This window comes from Platalea leucorodia, assembly GCF_965183815.1.
Source record: "Platalea leucorodia genome assembly, chromosome: 12".
NCBI classification, from domain to species: Eukaryota; Metazoa; Chordata; class Aves; order Pelecaniformes; family Threskiornithidae; genus Platalea; species Platalea leucorodia.
Window position 1 is genome coordinate 2,202,827 of NC_138834.1, and position 21,163 is coordinate 2,223,989.

The 21,163-nt window shown below is 45.0% G+C and overlaps 1 protein-coding gene across 17 annotated transcripts in view; it reads right to left on the minus strand.

The window, feature by feature from the left end:
* FBRSL1 (fibrosin like 1) overlaps positions 1-21,163 on the minus strand; it is a gene marked incomplete at its 5' end in the record, with an annotated part of 551,881 nt that overhangs the window by 293,136 nt on the left and 237,582 nt on the right. For 15 of the 17 annotated variants that reach the window (XM_082325246.1, XM_082325251.1, XM_082325245.1 and 12 more), the window contains 2 exons: positions 3,773-3,808; positions 15,097-15,198. In XM_082325246.1, the coding sequence (XP_082181372.1) occupies positions 3,773-3,808; positions 15,097-15,198 (138 nt within the window). The remainder of the gene's footprint in view (positions 1-3,772; positions 3,809-15,096; positions 15,199-21,163) is intronic. The other 2 variants (XM_082325239.1, XM_082325250.1) reach the window with 1 other exon arrangement.

The following is a 21,163-nucleotide window of genomic DNA, read 5'->3' on the forward strand; positions in this document are numbered from 1 at the left end:
GTATTGATCTTAGGTTCATTGTAACTACTTTGTAACTATGTTAGGTCCTAAATTGACTTAACTATCAGAAATAAGACTTGCAAAACGGTCCACAGGGCAACTTCAGTGATACACAGAAACCTCAACATACAGCTAATTTCTAACTCCGCATATTCTTTAACAAATCAGTGCATTTTCGGTAGACAGGCCTCTCATCCTGTTACCAAAAAGAAAATCTGTTTTGTCTGCTCAGAGGACAGACAGACCTTTCTGACTAAAATCACTAATCTCATTTTTGTGTGCAGGAAGTGTGACAAATGACTAGAGTAGTTTATCACACGTAGGTAACCATCAAGTCATAAAGGGAATAAGATATTAACCTCCATAAACAAACTGGCATTCTATTTCTCAGCACAGCGGAAGTATACATTTAATAAGATAAGGATATGAAACACAGGCTACTGATGAGATAAGGAGCTTGCAGAAACAGTCCACACACAGATAGGTCTCATCCAAGTAAAAGTAAACACCATTCGAAACTTTACTTTGGGCAATAGATTTATTAGAAATTTTGCCTGTGATACCTACAGATAGACTGTGAAACTATGTGCCGAGTCACTGTTAATGCTATTTTCGAGGCTACAATTTCCAAGTGTAGAAATTACATCTAGGTGCCGCTGAAGTTAACCAGAGGTTATTTGGTAACTGCAACGAGACCAGAATTTCAGAGTTATTTCAAGCACGGTCCTTATTTAGACACTTAATGCTCCATGGGAAGCCTGAAGTCAATGAAGTTGTTGGAATATTCTACGCTCAGGAGGTATTATTTAGACGCTTGCCTTCAGTTTTCTTCCTAACTCTAGCTCCAGAGTCTGCACCTTACATACGAGCGGTTTGCTGAGGTTTTCAACATTAGCCTGCTCTCACTGCACAGACAGGCCTGGCTTGCCTTCTCGCTGCGGCCCAGCTGGATGAGCTGAACCCTGGATTGGGATTTTCCATACAAGATTACTACTACAGGTTTTAAGTCCTCTTTCTGCAAATGCACATTTCCTTAAAATGTGCATTTTTATACAAATGTTTCTGAAAGCAAACATCTCTGCAAGGACAGCTGAAGCAACTGAATAGTGAAGCATGCAGATTTGAAACGAGCTAACTAAAAATGAACACACAAAAAATAGTTTGTGGTATTTAAACAGCTGCTTACGAAACCCAATACAAGAACTTCACCGAGTAACGATATGTATCATCGTTCTGCCAGTGACAGTCTTCCACAGCACAAGCTGTGCACAGATACCAGGAGCAGCGCTCAATACCAGAACGGCGTCTCCATCGTGCCTCCTGCTAGCACTAGTTTTTATCATGCTTTCACCTTGTCTGGCAAACAACCTATTTGATGTAAACAGGGGCAGAGCCAAAATACTGACTTAGTGTTTCATATCCACCTGCTTTCATGAGAAAATGAAAACTGTTACAAGATATTATGGACAACCCCTGGTTTGGGGCCAGTCGTCTTGAACCGGTGCTTTGAACATCTCTGCCACCTGGGAGAATCAGCTTCCAGCGCAGGTTTGGGCCAGTGAGGTCTGGCAGTGTTGGAAGTGATAGTCTCTGCCTTATGCTAAATCAATTTAGCGCAGCATCCGAGTCTTAAGGGAAACGGTCAGCCTCAACAGCTGGTACACGGTGAGGCAGAAGGCAGTTTAATAGGGAAAATGACAACCCATAAGGAAAAGCAACCCCAGCTCACACTACTCATGATCTCAAAATACTGCCTTGGCACGCAGAAAGCTCTTACCTCCCTTGAGAAGTTACGGGTTGGCTAAATAAAAGAACCTTGTCCCCACACATGCACAGAGAAGGAGCTACAAGTTTTCTCAAAATCATTTCTCTGAGAGACAAAAGTAAATTTCTTAACAGCCAGCAATGGAGGAAAACAGTCCTATGATTTATTGGCCTTGAGACTCTAAAAAGAATTCTTTGGCCTTTTTCCATTAAGATTTCGCAACCTATGTTATAGCCAGTGGGAAATTGTTTAATTCCCAAACCATGCCCTCAGTCGTAAAATCTGTGAAGATGATTCATTATTATTTATGTGGTGCCACAGGCATGCATGGCATTTTACAGACAAATAGAAGACACAGCATCTGCCTTTTGGAGCTTAGGTGAATCCAACTGTTCATGTGTTTGGGAAGCAGCACTCAACTGGTCCTAGAGCAAACATTCCTCATAACCCAGTGAAGTAAGTAATGATACTTACCTGGGATGCTGGAAAGATTTAGACAGGAGGATACTTAGGAGACGTGTCATTACTGTCTAAAAATTTGTGACATTATTTCATTAAAACCATAGGACTTCTCAAGTCATACGTTATTTTGTAATGGCTTTATGATTAAAATGTGCTTAGTCTTGTATTATGAATTTCTGACAACGTGTATGACAGCATGCGACAGTGTCGCTATGAAATCAGACCATAAATTCTGCCCTGCCTAGCAATTTTCCTCTGCGTGCACAGCACTGGGTAGGGGCTCACAGGTTCCATCATACAACTCTAAACATACAACATAAATTACTGGAAGAAAATCATTCATGTGATTATCGCAAAAAAACGTGTACCGGGTCTCCACATCAACTTCCTGAAGTACATAACATCCACCCTTGTTCTGGTCTATGAAAAGTGAGCAGTTATAGCTCTTGGTTAGAAACAGAGTTTGGGACCATTCACCTAGAAGGCAAAACTTTGTCATGGCAGAGGTCGTGAAAACAGCAATTACCGTCAATACGTGTCGGCAGGAATTGTTAGCTGGACTGAGACATTCTTGTTCAGGTTTGCACACAGGATTAGCATATGCCTTCATCTACAACCTTTGCACTAGCACTGAGGGTATATGTTACTTGCTGGCTGAACAACCAGGGTATCGTAACGGATATCTACACACCATACATTTGTTATGAGAGTCAGATAGAATGCGATTCCAGGAATTGCCATGTTGACACCGCTAAGCCACTCACGCCCTCTCCTATTTCCCTATTAACATACACAATAAGGTCTATGTGCCTGCCTTTTTGGACAGCTGAGCAGCAAAGGTACCCAAAATAAACAAATAATTATACCACCTCTACATGAAGAAATGTCATTATTGCACATACAAATAAGGCACATGGGAACAGAAATGGTCAATTAAACATCACTGTTACATTGCATACACATGTAGTCGTGCCCTGGCCCTGTAACACCAGCCCCAGAACACTGGTACCTATGGCACTCCTGTGAAGAAAACACCAGCAACACCCTCCGCTGAGAAGAAGGGAGCTTGTTTTGTAACTCGGAGCTTGTACGTAAGAGAATATTGACTTTTTTTCTTCACACTGGTGAGGGTCACAATTCTTCTTAAAATGGAGTAATTTTGTCTTTGACTCTTGTATTTAATGCACAAATGAAAACCTGTATGGGGGGGAGGAAAGGAGGGAAGCATCTCCCACCAGTGTTGAAAACTCGCCCCACTCGTGTCTTTTAATTCTCAGGAGGTGACTATCTAGCTGAAATCCACTATAAAACAACAACAAAAACACTCCTCCCTATAAGTATAAAACTAAACTGAAGACGCCCCCAGACTCTTAATGCGCTCTCACATGTCAGGGCTCTCCCCTGCCAGGTGCATGACAGTCCTGTACTCTAACCCTATTTTTTACGTTCTGCATTTCTTTCATGTCAGTGGATATGCAATAGGTACTGTAAACCTCTGCAATCAACATCAACAGAAGTGAAAGAATTAGCTGTAAAATGACTTACGGAGTAGCCTCTTCCTGAAAGCGATTGAGCAGAACTCTGTGGGAGGAAACAATATGCCACAGTAAGTAATGCAAGAGATTCTGTGTAATGTAAGATAAGAATCATTTTGCGATTCCCTCCCCCAGCCCAGTATTCCTTAGGGGAAAACTTCAAACCAGAGCGCCTCAAATAATCTTGTGACATTCTGCGTGCTGCCACAGGAGTAACAGCAAAAGAGCATTTCCAGGTGAGGGCTCCGGGGCTATTTCAGACAAGGGTTTCATAAGCTAGAGCAGGGCTTTGACAGCACCTCCCGACTAAGGCAAAAGCTCTCAGCGTGGGATACACCTTCAGAGCAGCAGAGTACGCATTTTGAACCGTCCCTCTTCAGTATGTAACGGCAGCTTCCAAGGAACAGCACGCGTGCGTAAGGATGCTCTCCTGAATCAGGGCTGCACGTTTTGCCTCACCAGCTCCAGTTTTCAATCAGGTAACCATATATCCCACTTTCCATTCCCCTCTATGAATTCGTGAGCCTCCAGCCTTCATTGCTGCAGTATTACCATAGGACAACTCTATCTGAAACAACAATAGCAGCAAAGCACTAATTTATCATCTCTCAGAGCTTTAATAAGCATTCTGTCCCTTTTGAGTAAGTTAAATTACATTGTTTACTCCCGCTCTTCATTTCAGCTCTTCCTGCTCCTTTCTCTACCACATCCTTACCTCTTTCACACGCTGCCAAATCATTTGGTTCTTTTCCTTTTCATTACACTTGGATCCCTTTCCCCTCTCTACGACCCAAGACTGTCGAGCTGCTGGTTTTTGCTGGCAGTGCCTTTATTCAAGCAGCTAAATGAATTCCACCTCTATCTCCAGCTGCTGCTATATGCCTTCTTTTCGGAAATTAAAAAGAAGCCGGGAACAGTGGTGGCATATGACACCACATGACCCAGCAAGTACTCCGCAGGCCGATTTCCAAGTGTGATTTACAATCACGATGCCCTCGCTACGTGATTTTATTAAACAAGATTCAGGGAGTCTTAGCAGTCCCGTTTCCAAGACTGATGTTTTAGTGGGTACCAAAGCCTGAACAAAAATACCGAATTGTTGCAGGCTGATCTTGAGGATTGTTTGTCTTTTTGCAGCAGTGCCAGAAGTTATCGCGTTACTAAATCACCACAACAGCACAATACCCCCAAAGAGATTGATGCAAGCTGATGGCGGGCTACTGCAAACACTTGTAATTTTCCACCAGTAAGATAACAGTTCCTTTGCACTACCAGTTTGCAAACTTTTTGATCAGAAGATACCTAGATAGACGCAGAAACCTTTCCAGACCCCTGCACTCAATGGAAGACTCGATTGTCTTGTCGGTCTGCCCATGCACGCTCTGTGCCACTGTCTTGCAACTGCCCTAGATGCCAGAGAAGCGATTTGCCAGCCAAGTGCCCGTGAAGGAAAGTTTCCAAAGTAAAGAAGAGACAATAGCAAAGCCCTGCAATTAAGTGAGTGTGCTGTGGAGGCAGGAGGGCTCCCCATGAACGCTCCCGCCAGCTCCACAGGAACCAGGGTGCCAGACGGAAGGCAAGCTGTGGCACAGCTTTTCCCCAGCCTCACGCACAGGTCTGCAGCCAATGTGTGACTGGGAGCCAGTCCCCATCCCTGGCACGCAACGCCTGCACCTCTGTCCTGCTGTAGCTCAGGAGACCTCTGCTCTGCAGGAAAAGGACAGCTTCCACAGGGGCGTCTGAGATAGCCGCTAACAGCGTTTAACTTTCCGCCTTTTGCATATTGCACGTTGATTTGGCCTCTGCCTTCAAACACTACAAAAAGTAGAGACTTATTTATAAACCTCTTTAATGTCAACTGCCCTGAAATAAAGCTACAGACTGGTGAAATGAAGGGCAGTAGCACTTATCTCTGTTTTTGAGAAACTAAGACAAACCTATCCCTCCCTCGAAATACTTAAAAAAACAAACAAACAAAAAAACCCAAATCAAACAACTCATGGAATCCTTGTCTAGAAAAAAGGTTAATAACAATATCCTGCTAGCTACATAAGTATGTTGAACAGCTGAACACAATGAGCTGTTCTGACACTTTGGATACCTTGACCAGGCAGTTCACCTAAAGCACGCATAGAAATGAGCAGAGGGCAAATTACCTGCTTGGAGAGACGGGAGGAGGAAAGGAGAAAGGGTGGCAGTTCTCACACCACCCCCCCATCAACTCGGATTTAACAAAGATTGACAAGGGCTAACAAATTGGAAATAATAACCAAACCCAGAAACAATAGGTTTCATTAGAAGCTTCTCTCTAGGGAAAGAGCCTCCCAGAGCATTTTCACTTTAACAGTTATTTTCAATCTTTGAGTCTTGTGCACGCCCAAAGTATTTTCCTGGGATGGAGCAGACCCTTGGACAACAAACTCGAATGCGCTAACAACAGACCTGCTTTTCTTAGATAACTTTCAGGCATCCCAAGCTGTCCAAGAACCCCAGGAATCTGCAGACCACTGATTTAAAACCACTGAGTAGAAAACAATAAAACCAGTTGCTGAATGAAGTGTTACATCAGAAATAATTAAAACTGAATGGCAATTTACTCTGGCATTTTTCACATCTAAGAACTTCTTCCTCCCTTACAAGTTTTAACATTAAATTGCCTGGAAATCAGGGGGGGAAAAGTATTTTCCCCCCCCACCCCCACCCCCCCCAATTTTTTATTGCATGTATAATGTTAGTAACTGGTGAATACTTTGGATTCAACTCATAAAATCCTTTCCAACAATTAGGTTTGTGCACAGCCATGTCCCACACTCTCCAGAGCTGTCTGCATGCATTTTTCTGCACATCTAACAAACCGCTATTGCTTTCTTGGTTAGCTGGGAACACTGCGGGCTCTTTAGGAGGATCCATACCAACTGCCACATGTAGAAACTTTGAAAGCCCCAGCTAATATCAGCTACGAGTGCCAGAGCAGAACAGTTTGCGTGCAACTGCGATGGGTGTTCCTACAGCAAAAAATCTTTGGGGGTTCATATAAACATAGCTCAATCCATATGTCTCTATATCAAGATCAAATAATGAGAAAAGTAATCAATCGAGGCTGCAAATAAAAGAAATCTTAGTGGAAGTTTAACTTGGCATCTACCCAAAGTTGAAGAAACCTCCTCTGACTATGAATGAGTGCTTGTCTGGCAAGAGCAGTTACTGGGGCAAATCTTCAGCTGGAATGACTTACGGAGGCTCTTATCTACAGGATAGGAGCACTTACATGGAGGGCTGGCATAAAATTCTTGTTCTCAAAATAGTCTATTTGCTATTTTGGTCAATTTTCTCCTTGTCTGAAGGTACCTGAAGCAGCAGGGTACGATGGTCACCGCAGTGCCCAGCTAGCCACATTCATGTTAGTGCTGCACCGACCAGCACAGCACCTGCCTGGCAGCTTTGGTTCATCTGAGACCAAAACCCAAACCAGCTCTTGCTGCTTCAACCCCGGCACCCAAGCAGGCTCAGTTCTGGCCTACAAACGCTGTCTGAAGAAAGCATCGCAGGCAGGAAAGATGCAGCCAAACACGCAATTCAAAGCCAGAGGATCGTGACCCCACCTGGCCAACTCTCTGCAGCCAGACGCAGGAACAGCTACCATGTCATGCCCTTCCGAAAGCCTTCACATCTGCAAAACCCAACACCGCAGAAGGAGTGGGAGATGGGGAGAGCGACGTGCCCACACAGCCCAAGTGCTGCCCGCCCCGAGCACGCCGGGGCCAGCGGGCATGCTCTGCCAGCCCGCCGGCGAAGCCGCTGCGGCGGGCGCATCCGTGTCGAGCTTGCGAGCGCTGCTGCCGTTGGCTGCAGCTGGTGCGTGAAGCAATCCCGAGCAGACCCGCGGGAGTGCAGAGGCCCTCTCTGCCTGGCTTGAGCACCGGCTTTTGTGCCTCTCACGCCTCTTTCAGCACTGTCTGGAATACCCTGGGTTTCTAAGGGAGACTGTTCCTAGTTAGGGGCAAAATGAGTGTGGTCTGTGCATTTAATGACACGTAAGTGGAACTACAGTGCTAGATGGCACTTGTACATAAAGATAAATGGCTTATAATATTTTGCAGATGATGTGCTCTTTTACAACTAAAGATTTTTGGTTCCTTTTAAGCCCAAGGTTAAAAACAAAACCAGACAGCACAGACAAGACATTTCAGTTATGTCACAGAGTGAATTATTTCTACCCTGGGATAGCTCTTGTTTTAATTACACTGGATATAAAAAAATACACCTTTCTGGCAGCAAAGACAAAATCTCACTGTTGAAAGACTCTACTATCCCCCACTGATGTCCTTGAGAGTTTGAGTTACACTGCAATCTGCAATTGTATTTAAAAGATTTCTTCCTTTCTTCTGATAAACACCACAATTGCAATTTAGAAAAGAAAATGACAAAAATCTCACAAATAACTTTTAGTAGGTTTTCCAAGATCGTCTATTAAATTGACAGGAAAAGTTATTTCCCTTGTATAAATAAAAGCATGGCCTTCCACGGTTCTCACGATGCAAAAGAAATCAAGACACCTTCTGTTCATTTTCATAAAGCCATTGGGTTATTTATTGAACTAGCAAGACAGTAGGAAGAGGTTTAAAATCCAGTAATAATCAAGGTAATAGGGCACCTGAAGCCAATTCCCCACTCTCAATGGGTCAGGCAGGTTTCAACTTGGATCTTTTGTACCCTTGATATATGAACTAACTGTAACGGGATTAGATAAAAGCAGGTGATGGCAGCACGACCACAAAATTAGCCCTTGTTCTTAGTATTCACTTCCCTCCTCTTTGCCTAACAGACCTAAATTAACATATTTCAGAAATGTCAAGAGTTCATTCCAGCTTTTCTGAAATGCGCCACTTTTGTTGGCTGAAACCAGAAGCGTATCAAGCACCTCCAAGTCAGCTGCCGAAATAGTGGTTTTGGGCAAAGAGGACATGTGGGCACAGGACAGTCCCCCAGAAAGAGCCTCCTAGCACTATTGGTAATGCCAGCCCCATCTCAGTGTGGAAACTGAGGCACAGAAAGGCTCAGACCTGCCCAGTGCCACCCAAGGAGTCCCCAGCAGAGGAGGGAACTGAGGCAGACTTCCCAGATCCTATTTAGTGCCTAATCTTGCCTTGACATATCACAGGCCCAAACTTATCATACGGCATGATGCCGCAAGCCTGATTTGGTTGATTAGCACTCAGCAGAGTTAATCAATAATATGGAGAGAACTAATTTTTAATGACGTTTTACAGCATTTGTCCAGGATGAAAACTCACCAGAGCTGTACCTGTCTTCCACTATTTCTTGGTTACCCCAACTCTGCAGTCAGGTAGGACTGAGGCACAAGGACGCATGCACGTTTACCCGTCCACTTGGTCTTTACAGAACATTCAACAACAGAATATTGGTTCAGCTTTGAATACTGGAGAAATCTAGTATTTCCTCCCCAAGCGAGTCTCTTATAAAACTCAAGTGTCTTGGAATGAGAGGAGTGAGTGAGGAGGAGGGCAAAAACAGCCAAGGGCAGAAGATATCCCAAACCTTAACATGGAGTCTCTTAATGCAATTAATTTCCATAGTCACACTCCTGTCTGTTAATCCCATAAATTCAATCGACTTGGCAAAGGCCACGGGGTGCATCTGATGTTCACTTAGATTAGAAACCAGGACCTGACAAGATAACCACAATACATGATGAATGATTCTGGATGTCACGCAAAACTTGAATGTGTTCCTTCTTTAATTCACTTATTTTATTATGTTGGATAAACAAAAGGGGTTATGCTTAGAAATACTGCAAAACCAGTTCAGTGCGGTATCAAACTACACAAGTTCTAAACATCCGTAACTGGCTCGATAAGCTACAGAACAGCTTCCAGCCAAGACCCTTAGCTTACTGCAGCTGACAGCCATAGACAGCAGAAGGAAAGACGGCTGCTGACCAGGAACGAACAAACTGCATCCAGTAAGCCAGGAACAACATGAAAAGACCTCACATTTCCGAAATGCACGGAACATGCACGAGTGCGGCTCCCACTAAACCACCACCCCTCAGCCAACTTCACAAAACCTCCTCCAGGCTTGCTTTCTTCCTAGCTATGCTTCACTGCCTGAAGCTTCATGCAAGTCATTACAACTTTGCTCCTAACTTCTGCTGCAGCAGTTTTCATGCAAGCATTTGGTATTTTGAGGGACACAAAGATGAAAGTAGATAGCATGCTGAAGGGACAGGAATTTTTGCCTCCATAAGAACGTGACTTGAAAGGTTTCATAATCCTTGCATGTATATTCAAACCAGTTTCCCAAGACTCACAGTTTGAGGAGGAGGTCTTAAAACTATCCTGTTGCTACCTTTATTTCGCTAAGCTCTACAATGCTCTTATTCCACTCTTCAAACTGGGGATCAGATTCTAGTGTGTTATACATGGGGAACGACGGACAGCGTGTGCCACAAAGAGTTTGCAGTTCACATGTGGCTATCCCAGGCCTTCCAAAAAACTCCTTCAACGCACTCAGTAACATCCCTGACCAGGGCACCAAGGTGTTCTTGGCCTGAGACACGCCAAGCTCTGCTGTCCCGCCGCCACCCTGCCCGGAGCCAAGACCAGGCGTCCCACATGTGCCAAAGTTTGCAAAGTGGATAAATATGGACCTGTGGTGCAACTGTGGTCCGGTTCTCACTTCAGAGGCTCATTTGATCATGCTTCTGGCAAGGTACTCCAGCCTGAGGCACACATAACGGACCTGCAGCTTTGTACCCTGCTGCTGCTTTAATCCCTTTGCCCCAGGAGGAGAAGCGTGGTACAGAAAGTAGGAGGGAAGGGGGAGATAGTGCCTGTGATGGCACACAAAGAAAAGCAGATCACAGTGAACTGTTTGAATTAGAAATCACAGAAGTTATTTTGTATTCATCTACCAGAGAGAGAATTTTATATCTAGTCTATACAATATGCTAAACGCTTATCAAAGAACATTTAGAGAGAGGAAAATCTCTGCATTTCCTAAAAGACTGCTGTTCAGTTATTATGTTTAAAGAAAAACAAACAAACATATGAGGATAGGATGATGGAAAATTAGGAAAGAGCCTGGGGGATGGGGGATGAGAGGAAAAAGCTCTGAACAACCTAGTAGCAGCGCTTGCTGGTTTTATGGACAGCTGAAGCCAATCCCTTGAAAAGGAGAGTTTTGACTCTTAAGTGGCCAGCACCTCGTGCAACATATTTCCTAATCAGTGAGTATTTATGGTCGATATTTTATATTTCCAATTTCCCCCTAAGGGCTCGTGAGAAAGCAGCACACCTGCCAACCTTTTCAGCTGGGCCAATAATTGCCAATTTGCTCTTTGCCTTAGTATATCACTCAATTTAGCCCTGGCTGTGCCCTGCATACATCCTCATTCATCTCTGTGCCCCCATGACAATTAGAGTGTTAGCTTCAGCTAACTAGGGCAACTATTCTACTAGGGTTGGAAGACAATTATTAGTCTATTTTCCCATCTTGTGGCAACAAAATTGAGAATCCATGACAATTACATTCAGCAATTCTGCACTCCGCCGCCTGCTCCCCCTCCTTGCCCCCACCTTCCGAATATTTCAAATTATCACAGCTCTACTACCACATTCAAATTTTCCATGTTCACAGGGAGTGAGGCTTCTATTTAAATGATAATGAGGGACGATCCATTCAATTTAGTGAGGGAGAAAATCCATTAAAAAGCAGGCAGTTCTTAAGCTGATGGGTCAAGAAAAAGATAAAACCCTTTTTTAAAGCCTTTATACAAGGCTCTGTGTGGATTTTTGGACTGTGCAGGACATCAGAAAAGATTAGGACAATTATGGAACATGGGGAAAAACCAAAACAAAATGCCCAAGCCTTCCACTTTTACTTGGGTCAACACAACAAAATAGCAATATGGCTGATCTGGCTCTTAATTCTCCGGCAACTTCCAATTACCTCACTATGAAAGACAGCAGAGGAAAATCCCATTTTGGAAACAGGCTGTTGACTCTGTGTTGGTTGTAGAAGACCTGAGAGCACATGTGTAATAGGGATGTCAGCTTTGTAGCAGATTTTAAGGGAATTTTACAGCAACACTGGGAACATAAACAAGTGGCAAATTCCCAGCCCCTCTCCCCCACACCACACCATCTGCTGTGCAAACCTGGGCTAAAACTTCTCTGTTTTTCTGCTCCAAAGTTTCATCATCCCAAAGAAGAGACCAGCCTCAACAAATCAAAGCTCTGTAGCCAGAGATGATTTCACTAGATCATAATAAGCATTTTTTTCCCCAATGACCCATAATAAATGGCACTCGCTGTAATGTCTGGAAAGACGTACTATACAAGACAGACAATCGCTGTCTCACTATGAAGTTGTAGCACTCTCTCCCCACAGAAGTTTCATTGTGCCAAAGAAAGAGCAAAACACTCTGGGTTTCGCTGTGGACGGACCGATGGCTGTGTGTGTGTGCTTGTGTGCAGGCAAGACGTGATCAATCATTTGCTTCAGTTTTCTTTAGAGTGCAATTATTTCACAACAGACCAGGCCACCTCTTGGCTTCATGGTCCATTAGAGACTAATGACATGCATTAATGTAAATAAAGAACAACTTGCTAGCATCCCATTGAACAAGTCACTTCAAGAAACAAATCGCACAGAGGAGCTAAGCTGTTCATAATAGTGCCTTCTAAATGGAGACCGACAATGTAGCCGGAGGGAGGACGCCAGTGCTCCGAAGGTGGCAACACGGAACGCTATAGCTGACGCTTTCAGACACGTATTTCCCACCACACCTGCTGTGTGCTGCCGTGCAGCAGCCAAACCTGCCACCTCCCGCCTCATTTACTCCATTGTTCACCCAAGTTAATGGGGAAAGAGATGGGAGGGAAAGGCAGCATGAAAAACAGTCCTGAAGGCCAAATGCACCAAGAAACAGCAGGAGAGCTACTCGGGGAGAGCGAGAAACAGCCCAGGTGCCTCTTGCCACAGAGCATCCGTCTGCAAGGACAGGCGGCCGCCCCAGCACAGCCGTGTGCTAGAGCCTCCATTTGTAACCGCTAAGCACAAGGAAAAACCGTCCCTGCCTTCCCTTTATGTCCTTACTGCCCCGTGGCTTCTAAATCCTCAGTGCCACACGTAAGGGGTTGCATCAGCTCAGGTGCACACCATCTATTCAAACAGCACGCTGGGAAGCACAGCTTCAGAGCCACGCAGGGACCAGGCACGGCTGGACAGAAAATCCCGCAGGAATCGGCACTCAGTAGCATGTTGTCTGCTTCTCTCCCCTTCCCCGCTCCCTCTCTACAAAAGAAAAAGTCTGCGCCCTGTTCCTTTGCACGCAAATGGGGAAAACCATCCGATTGCCCCCGAGGGACTTTCTAAGACTTTCTGACAGTCACTAAATAGACTACAGAACATTTACTAGTACGCGAGGAAGCGTTATACGTAATTAAAGCTAAATTGCACTCGTCAAATAACGAACGAAGAGCATTCTGTGATTCATGAACCTTACTTTTCAAACTGTTTAATTACTAATTTGAAAAATTCTCATTTGCAATGGGTCGTCAGGTCACAAGAGCAGCTTCAGCAAAGCTCTGAAGTGTGCCCCGGCCTTCAGGCACTGCCCAAATGTCCCCGTTGACTAAAAAAGAACGGAGTGCCTATTTCCCACTGAATTTCACTGGCTGCTGAACTAGCTTTGAAGATTCTGCAGGAATTAGGCACTCAGGCTCAATTCCTGCAGGCTCAGCCTGCAACTTTGGGGGCAAAGGGAAAGGAGGAGAAAAAACTGCAAGTGCATCGGCTTAACAAGAGAAGTCTCCAAGACCACTTAACGCTTTGACCTAAGCTAATCGCTAAGTCTGAATATGTTATTCCTCTCCCGCGGCCCCACGTTATGGTACAGCAGTGCTACCAGGCGCCCCTGCTCACATACCTGTCAAGAGTGGCCAAGGGGAGGGGAAGGAGAGAATCGCATGAATATATGTATATATAAAATTACGATCATTATTGACTAATAACACAGTCAAAGACGCCCCGCAGCAAGGGGATTTGTCCAGAGGGCCCCTCCCTGCCGGCCTTCCCCACCACGGCGCGTGGGTTCGCAATCCTGGAAGCAGATCACAGGACACGTTATTTTTCTCTTCCTCCCACTGTGTCGGCTGTTTACAGCGCCCCATGCACACTCCAAACATGTAGAGAGAATTTTCCCCCGTCACATTTCCCTGTCAGAGCTGTCAAGCTGAATCCCGCTTTAATCTGCCAAAAGCACTTTTCTGCTGACATTTTTAATAAATACTTTCAGCTTTTAAACACATTTGTGGGAGCCATTTTTTCCCCTTTTTCTCCCTTCTCCTCCTGTAGAATGGGCTCTGAAAGCCTTAATAGCAAATACATTACACTTATCAAAGGCTTTCCCCCCCCCTTCCTTTTGCATCCTGAAGTGGAGGTAGTGTTTTCAATTTTAAAGCTAAATTAACTGTCCAATTGAATTTAGCTGGTGTGAGCCTTTTTCTGTGACAGGTTTTAGTTATGAAGCATATTTTACATTAATAGAACTCAACATGAAAACCACTCGCTCTGGGATTTCTGTGGCTTGCCATTGAAATGGCAAATTTAATATTTCAGACATGCTCGTGCCAGCGTTTGATTATTGTTCTTCATTTAAATCTCTCCTAACGGGAAAGGTCCTAATTAGTAAAAAATCACGTTTTAATGAAGGCGAAATGCTAATTGCTAACACAAAAAGCCTTCATATAAAATTATCCCAGCACTGCCATTGATTTCTTGGTGACTCAAAAGCCCATTTGTGTGTTTACACACTAAGGCACCGTTTGCTTTTGTTTTATCATAACATTTCACTCAACGTACCATAGAATTTCCTGAGAGAAAGATAGCTTTCCCCCCAAAATCTTTCATATCTTGGAGGCAGGAAGCATAAAATTAGATGAACTGACTTTGCACCCAAACTACGTGATTACGTGCAGTAGCTAAGCCCAAAGATACTGTAAAAGGCTTTTTAACACAACTTCTTTAAGAAAACAAAACAAAACATCAAGTCATTTTTCCCCGAGGAATAACAATTCCATTTTGTTTTCCCATCTCTGATCTTTCGCTTATCATATTATTTGCACCATGATTATAGTGTTTGCAAGGCAGCTCAACCACTTATGCCATAACACTCAATCATGACATAAAAAAAAGTTATTACACAGTGACCTCTGGATGCCAACATTTGTTCAGCAAGATTTATGAAAAGCCATGTCAGCAGCGGGAATTGCTGCAATGAAGCAATGCTTTCTCCTGAATGGTACTTACATCACTGAGACGGTCCCTTGAGCTGCTCCGCTGAGAGCTTGTGGCCTCCCTGATGCTGTCTTCCTCGCTATTTCTGCCACTTCTGCTTGTAGGGACCTTCATCTAGAGGGAGAAGAAGGAGGGGGAGAAAGGACATTTTCAAGCACTGCTCTGCCACCTGTTCCCGAGGTTGCCGACAGCGGTTTAGTCAATGTTTCACTCCTAAGCCCACGGCACCACGGACAGGATGCTTTTGAACGCAAGGGGCTTCTCTGAAGTTGTGCTTGACCACGTGTGTCCGTATTCCCTTTCGCTAACGTGCGAGAGAAGGGGTGCTTTTAGCACTCCTGGAAGCAAGCAAGGCTGTGCCAAAGTCCTAGGGCCCGACGCGAGAGGGAAGCGGACAGACAAACCCCCTTCGCTCTTTGCTACGAGCAAACCTCAGCTGTGATGCTGGCGTTTCAGTACTGCCGCTTGCTGCCGGGCTACCGCTGACCCAACGGCCAGGTCTCCGGTCCCTAGTCCAGAGACGTGCCTTGGGGCCACCCCCAGTGACTGCATGGAGAGGTCGGTACCGGCAGGATGGCCAGGTGCCTAAACACCGTGACGGATACTGGCCTGAAACAACTCGCTTGAGATAATGCACAAAAGTTGAAGTAGAGTACGATTAACTCTTATGGCCAAGGCTGGTTCTCTAAGCGCTAAATCATCCTTCTTCCTCCCCTTGAAGTTTTGCTTGTGTTTGTACGTAAGCAAGAGGTGCCAGTGTTTGCAATCGCAGCAACTTTCGCTTACATCTGCTAAGAGTGTTACAGGGGGAAGAGAAGGATAGGATAGATATGTCATTCACAGCTTCATTCCTGGGCTCATTTACTAACAAATTATTCTGCTAATTCCCTTGTGAAATATTGGGTGGAAAGAAGTGTTTAATTTATTAATAGGTTCTATTCATATCAGTTTGGTTCCATTTAAATTACACTATTTAAAATGTCGGCTTGTACAAATTGGTACTTCTAATGGCAATAAAATCCCCTTGTTTCTTTCTGTCCTATTTCATTGCAGTCTCAGTAGCTAGCAGGGTTTGCTCGTGGTGCTCCGATATAACCCCAGCGCGCTCAAGCAGCCCTGCTGCTGCGGCACAAGGAACCGTGCTCGGTGGGCACGCTGCCACAACGCGGGCACCGAAACCTGAGCCCCGGGAGCACGCTGATCACCACACTCCCATGGGCGTTTGATATCGCTGCCAGCTAAGTGCCCCACAGTCTATTAATATTTTAATACAATATTCAAGATACTATATGCAGAACGAGCTCCAGTACTCATCCAGTCTGGAGCATACAGCCCTGTATAGGCTCGTCTAGAAGAATACAGAGGAAGTATCATGCTCATGCTCAAGCAACAGTACATTTCTGATTAGAGTCCTTACTCTGCATGCCTTTCTGCCACCTCACACCTCATCAATATACTTTCTTCCTCAGGATAAGACTTTAACACTTTGATGTGGCTCAGTCTGAGAAATACAAATTTGCTCACGGCCACCCTGTCACACAACCACCGCTCTCAGCATCAGTGCCCTGTCTCATTCATTGTAGACCACCTTTCCAATATGTTGCCCACCTGCAAACTTTTATCAAGACCAATTTTTCATCTTTGCTCCTACGTCAAAATGTTCAAACAACACAGCAATGAGAGGTAATCCCTGCTGGGAGCTGCTAGAAGCATTTCCAACCAACAGTGAGCCCGCATTCGCAACCACCAGCAGCAGGAAATAATCCACTTGAAATTCATCGTGTTGAATCCACATTCTCTGTTTCCTTAGTAAAAAGGCCAATAGCATCAAGCACAGAAATCTAACCGTGCTACATCAATACTGTGGCCATTATCCATCAAATTTTTAATCCCACATATAATTAAGTAAATTTTATAAGATTTTTTTTTCTAAATACATAAAATGATTGTCATTCACTTATTTTATTCTTTTTTTAGGTCTTTATTAACTAATTACAACTCCAGCTACCCCATTATCTTGCCTAGGTTTGATGCCAAGCCAACAGGACAAATGGTAATACCCCATTAATTACGGCCTTTGAAAAGACTGGCACACCAGCTTTCTTCCGTCATCTGGATCTCCCAACACTTACTCAAAACCCAGCTCCACTGGTTACCAGTCATCAGCCAGCTCTTCTGAAACTCTTGGATGTAAAGTATCTGACCTGCCAATTGCAAAGCTTCCAGGCACAGCAGGTGCTTTGTTTCTCCCTGAAATAGGAACCACTTAACTATTACAGGACAGAATTACAATTTTGCTAAATACAATACAGAAATACCCATTGAATTCTGCAGCTTTCTGATTTCTGATCCATAACCTTACCGCTCCCACCTAGGAAACACATCAAAGCCTGTCAAAATTATTACACTTTTGACCTAAACAACTCCTAGACAGCTGCAATTAAAGGAAAAATAAATGACACCATTCCAAATCCTTTCGCCTTCCCAAGCGCAAATGTTCACCAGAGCTATTCAAAAGGACTGAACCGCCAGCTGTTTAAAGTTAGCACAGGCTCACCCAACCTGTTACCAGACTCCAGCCTTTTGCTGTTTTTCTGGAGTTACAGTCGACTCCCAACACGACCCGTTTCTTTTCTCCAAATTTCATTAAAGGAAAACTACACCTACATCCACGGTAACAAATTGAGACAATTTGACCTGACAAGGTCTTGCACGGGCAAGCAAATTAGAAGCATCACTGCTGCCATTAACCTTTCCAAGTAAATATCAATTATTAAACTTGCTGCACTACCTCTGTCCCCAGTTTGCTGCTGTGAATTAAGAGGGTCATCAGCCTTTTTGACAGATCTTGTTCATTTACACCTGCTGCCTGCCAGCAGGGGAGCCCGCACACCCGCAGCCCAAGCGCTGAGCCAAGCTGCCTTAATTCATCAGTAATTACCCTAATGAGCCACATGCAGGACCCAACCAGGAGGACAAGTTGTTCTGCTAAATGGATGCATTGGTTTCACGGGCACTCTCTGCAGACCTGCGTATTAGCAAACTGGTCAAAAGCTTCTTTCCCAAAGTTGCTTCTGGCTTGGCTGTTTGATTTCTAGTGATTTTCTCTGGGTGTTTTCGCCTGAGTTGTGGAAATTCCTCCTGACCGTGTTCCCTGATTGAGCTTTACTATAAAAGCTAGTAATTCCTCTCCCTTTGAAAAGGTTATTCCTCTTTGAGAGTCTGCAAAGGCTCTGTGGGCCAGGGGCGAGGTGGGGTCCCAGCCCCAGCCGGGGGGCATCATGGCCGCCTCAGCACGGCACAGACCCAAGTAAAACCAGTACGTAAAACACACTACATCCTCTCATACAACACATTACCAGAGACTTACACAGACATCAGAGCGACACCCGCCACCATTACCTCAGGTAGAGGAGCCAAATAACCCACCTAAACGTAGGCTTGAGAAGGGGAGGGCCGTCTGAGAGAAGCTGCCTTTCCATTTGGATAAAGCTGCCCTACTACTGTTACAGAAAAGCATTAAAATCACTAACAAGCAGTGTTTAGGAAGGAATCCCCTTGCCAGCTCGTTGATTTTGCCTGTCTGAACGTACCCACACAGCCCGCTGCTATCTTCTGCTTTGACGGCGGCGAAGGCCCCTCTCCAGGCCCTGCCAGACGGCGTTTTCCAGTCAGCGTAACAGAGCCGAAGCAGAAGCTCAGGAGACAGCAGGTAGAAGCATATGTGGGCCAAATTTGAACATGTTTGCATTGCATTGCCTTGAGGTCCGCTCAAAATATTTTAGGAGTCATCTGAGAAACAAAAAATCTCAAAATAACCCCAACGCCCAAAGCTCAGTGAGAGAGCGCCTTGGAGAGGTGCTCCTCTGCCTCGTCCCCTGCGGGTTGGTGGGGGCGGGAGGGAATCTTTTCTTAAACGTGGGTTGACTACTGTGTCACTTCAGGACAGCTGAGCTAGAACAGAATAAAAAGGCACATGGAGAAGACTGAAGTTATTTGGTAATTCATCTCTTCCAAAGGCCAAATCCTGTCCTCATCCAAATCCTAAGTCAGCAAGGCATTCACGTCTGTGCGTATTCACCAAGACGTTTCAATATGCAACGAAGTTTTACTCAAGCAGAGCCTATTTCATCACTGAAGTTAACAGGATTCTCCAAAAGCATTAATTAAACCCAAGGCTGCTTGAAAACCAGACCAGCGCAGCGTCCCACAGGATAGGTAACACACCTGACACCACCACGCACCGCCGAGGGAAGCTGGCAGTAGGCAATCCCGGCTATCTGCAATAGCTATGGTTCAGTTTTTACCAGGAACTACAGATTTGTGTTTGAGAACAGGAAAGACACCGTTTCCAGCTCCGCGGGAGCGGGCCAGTGCTGCAGACTGGGCTGGCTTGGCAGGGAACGACGGGGGGCAAGGTACAGAGGGTTTGTAAGGCCACGATCAATTTGCGTGCTGCAGGTGGTCACGGACAGTCCCCAGCCGCGTTCGGAGCCAAGAATTATGAACCTTGCGCTGTTGGACATCATGTAGCATGATTAAATATCATAACTCATTCCAGTAATAACTCCAGCTCTCATTAAAGTCCATCTCTGCTATCCTGGACTGCTGCTGCCTTTTCACCTCTCCCATCCAACCTCCCCCCTCCTTATTTCTTCCTATGGGGCGGGCGTGGAGGAATATATGAATGGGCAGAATGGGGTCTTGCTTCCCTAAAAGGGCTTTTTCATTACCACTACGCTGGCTCTCAGCCCCCACTTTTTAATCATAATAGATCAGCCTGCTCTCCATTTACTTAAGCTTTTCCGATGTCAGAGGAAAGCACATTTTTATTTGGCGCACCTATTTTCAAATCACGGGCACGCTGCCCCCGCTCATTATTAATAAATACACTTCGATTTATCACAAGCTCCGTTTGAGTGCCACGGGGAGCCTGGGGCAAAAGGAGACAAATTCTTTTCTTAAGTTGTTCTGAAAGGTGCTGGGCTTCCCGACCCTCACCCCCATTAACCCAGCACAGCTAGTGCGCTCCTACTGGGAGCTCCACGGCTTGTGCAGCGGCAAACTCGGACTGATCTTGTGCCATCTCAATATATTTGTTCATTATCTTGCGCACACACAGAAGCATTTGGAAATGTACTCGGGGCACAGGCCAAATTGAATCATCTGCCTTCATTTTCCACACGATCTGAAGCTACAGCTGCTACAACAGGCTGTGGGATTTTTATTTTCCTTCCTTAACAGTTTTTTTTCTCTCGCTCTTAAAGTCACAGCAGTCTAATTTTAAACCTCTCACCCTTGCTTGGGTTTGTATCTGCTTTTTACAAAACGGATCTTGCAGACACACACGGTGGGAAAAGAAATACCCAACAACCTCCCTCTGTGCTGTTCCGAAGGCAAGACATAAAGCGGCACCCTTGGGGAGAGACATTATTAAAATATTCATCTGAGAGATGCCTGTTCTGGTGGCTCAGATGGGGCCAGTAATCCTCTCATCTCCGCCAGTGGACAGGCACCGGCAGGAATGGCACCCACCTACGTTGTGCTACTCCTGGGAGCAGGGAACGGTCCCACGAAAACAAAGAAGCCCTTCCAGACTGGAAGGGGCAAAGGGCTCCACGCAGCACTGAGCCAAGTTGCCTCCTTTCAGAAACACGTTACCTTCTCAAGAAAAAAGTTTAATTCCTTTTTAGGGCTCTGGAAGATCAACTTTCATTTGTTTTGAGAGAAAGGACAGACCGAATACAACCTTCCGATTTCGGATTTTACTGACTTCATGGCAAATCTATTTTGGCAGAAGCTACTTGGAGATAAGTAGAGACAGCCGAGAGGCATCCAAGTCCCAGAGTTTAGGTCCAAGCTTTCAGATCACCAGAGATAGGGATGAATCCACCTCATCATGCTCATCTATCTAAACTAATGCTGCTGAACGCCACTTTACATCTCATCAGTGTGTAACGACTTTATCATCCGCCCTGCCAAAGGTCCCTTTTTCAACTGTTTCTATAGGGTCAATCTAAGGAAGAAAAATTTTCTGCAGATACCATTTCATACTAACAAAGACTGTGATTCCCCACAG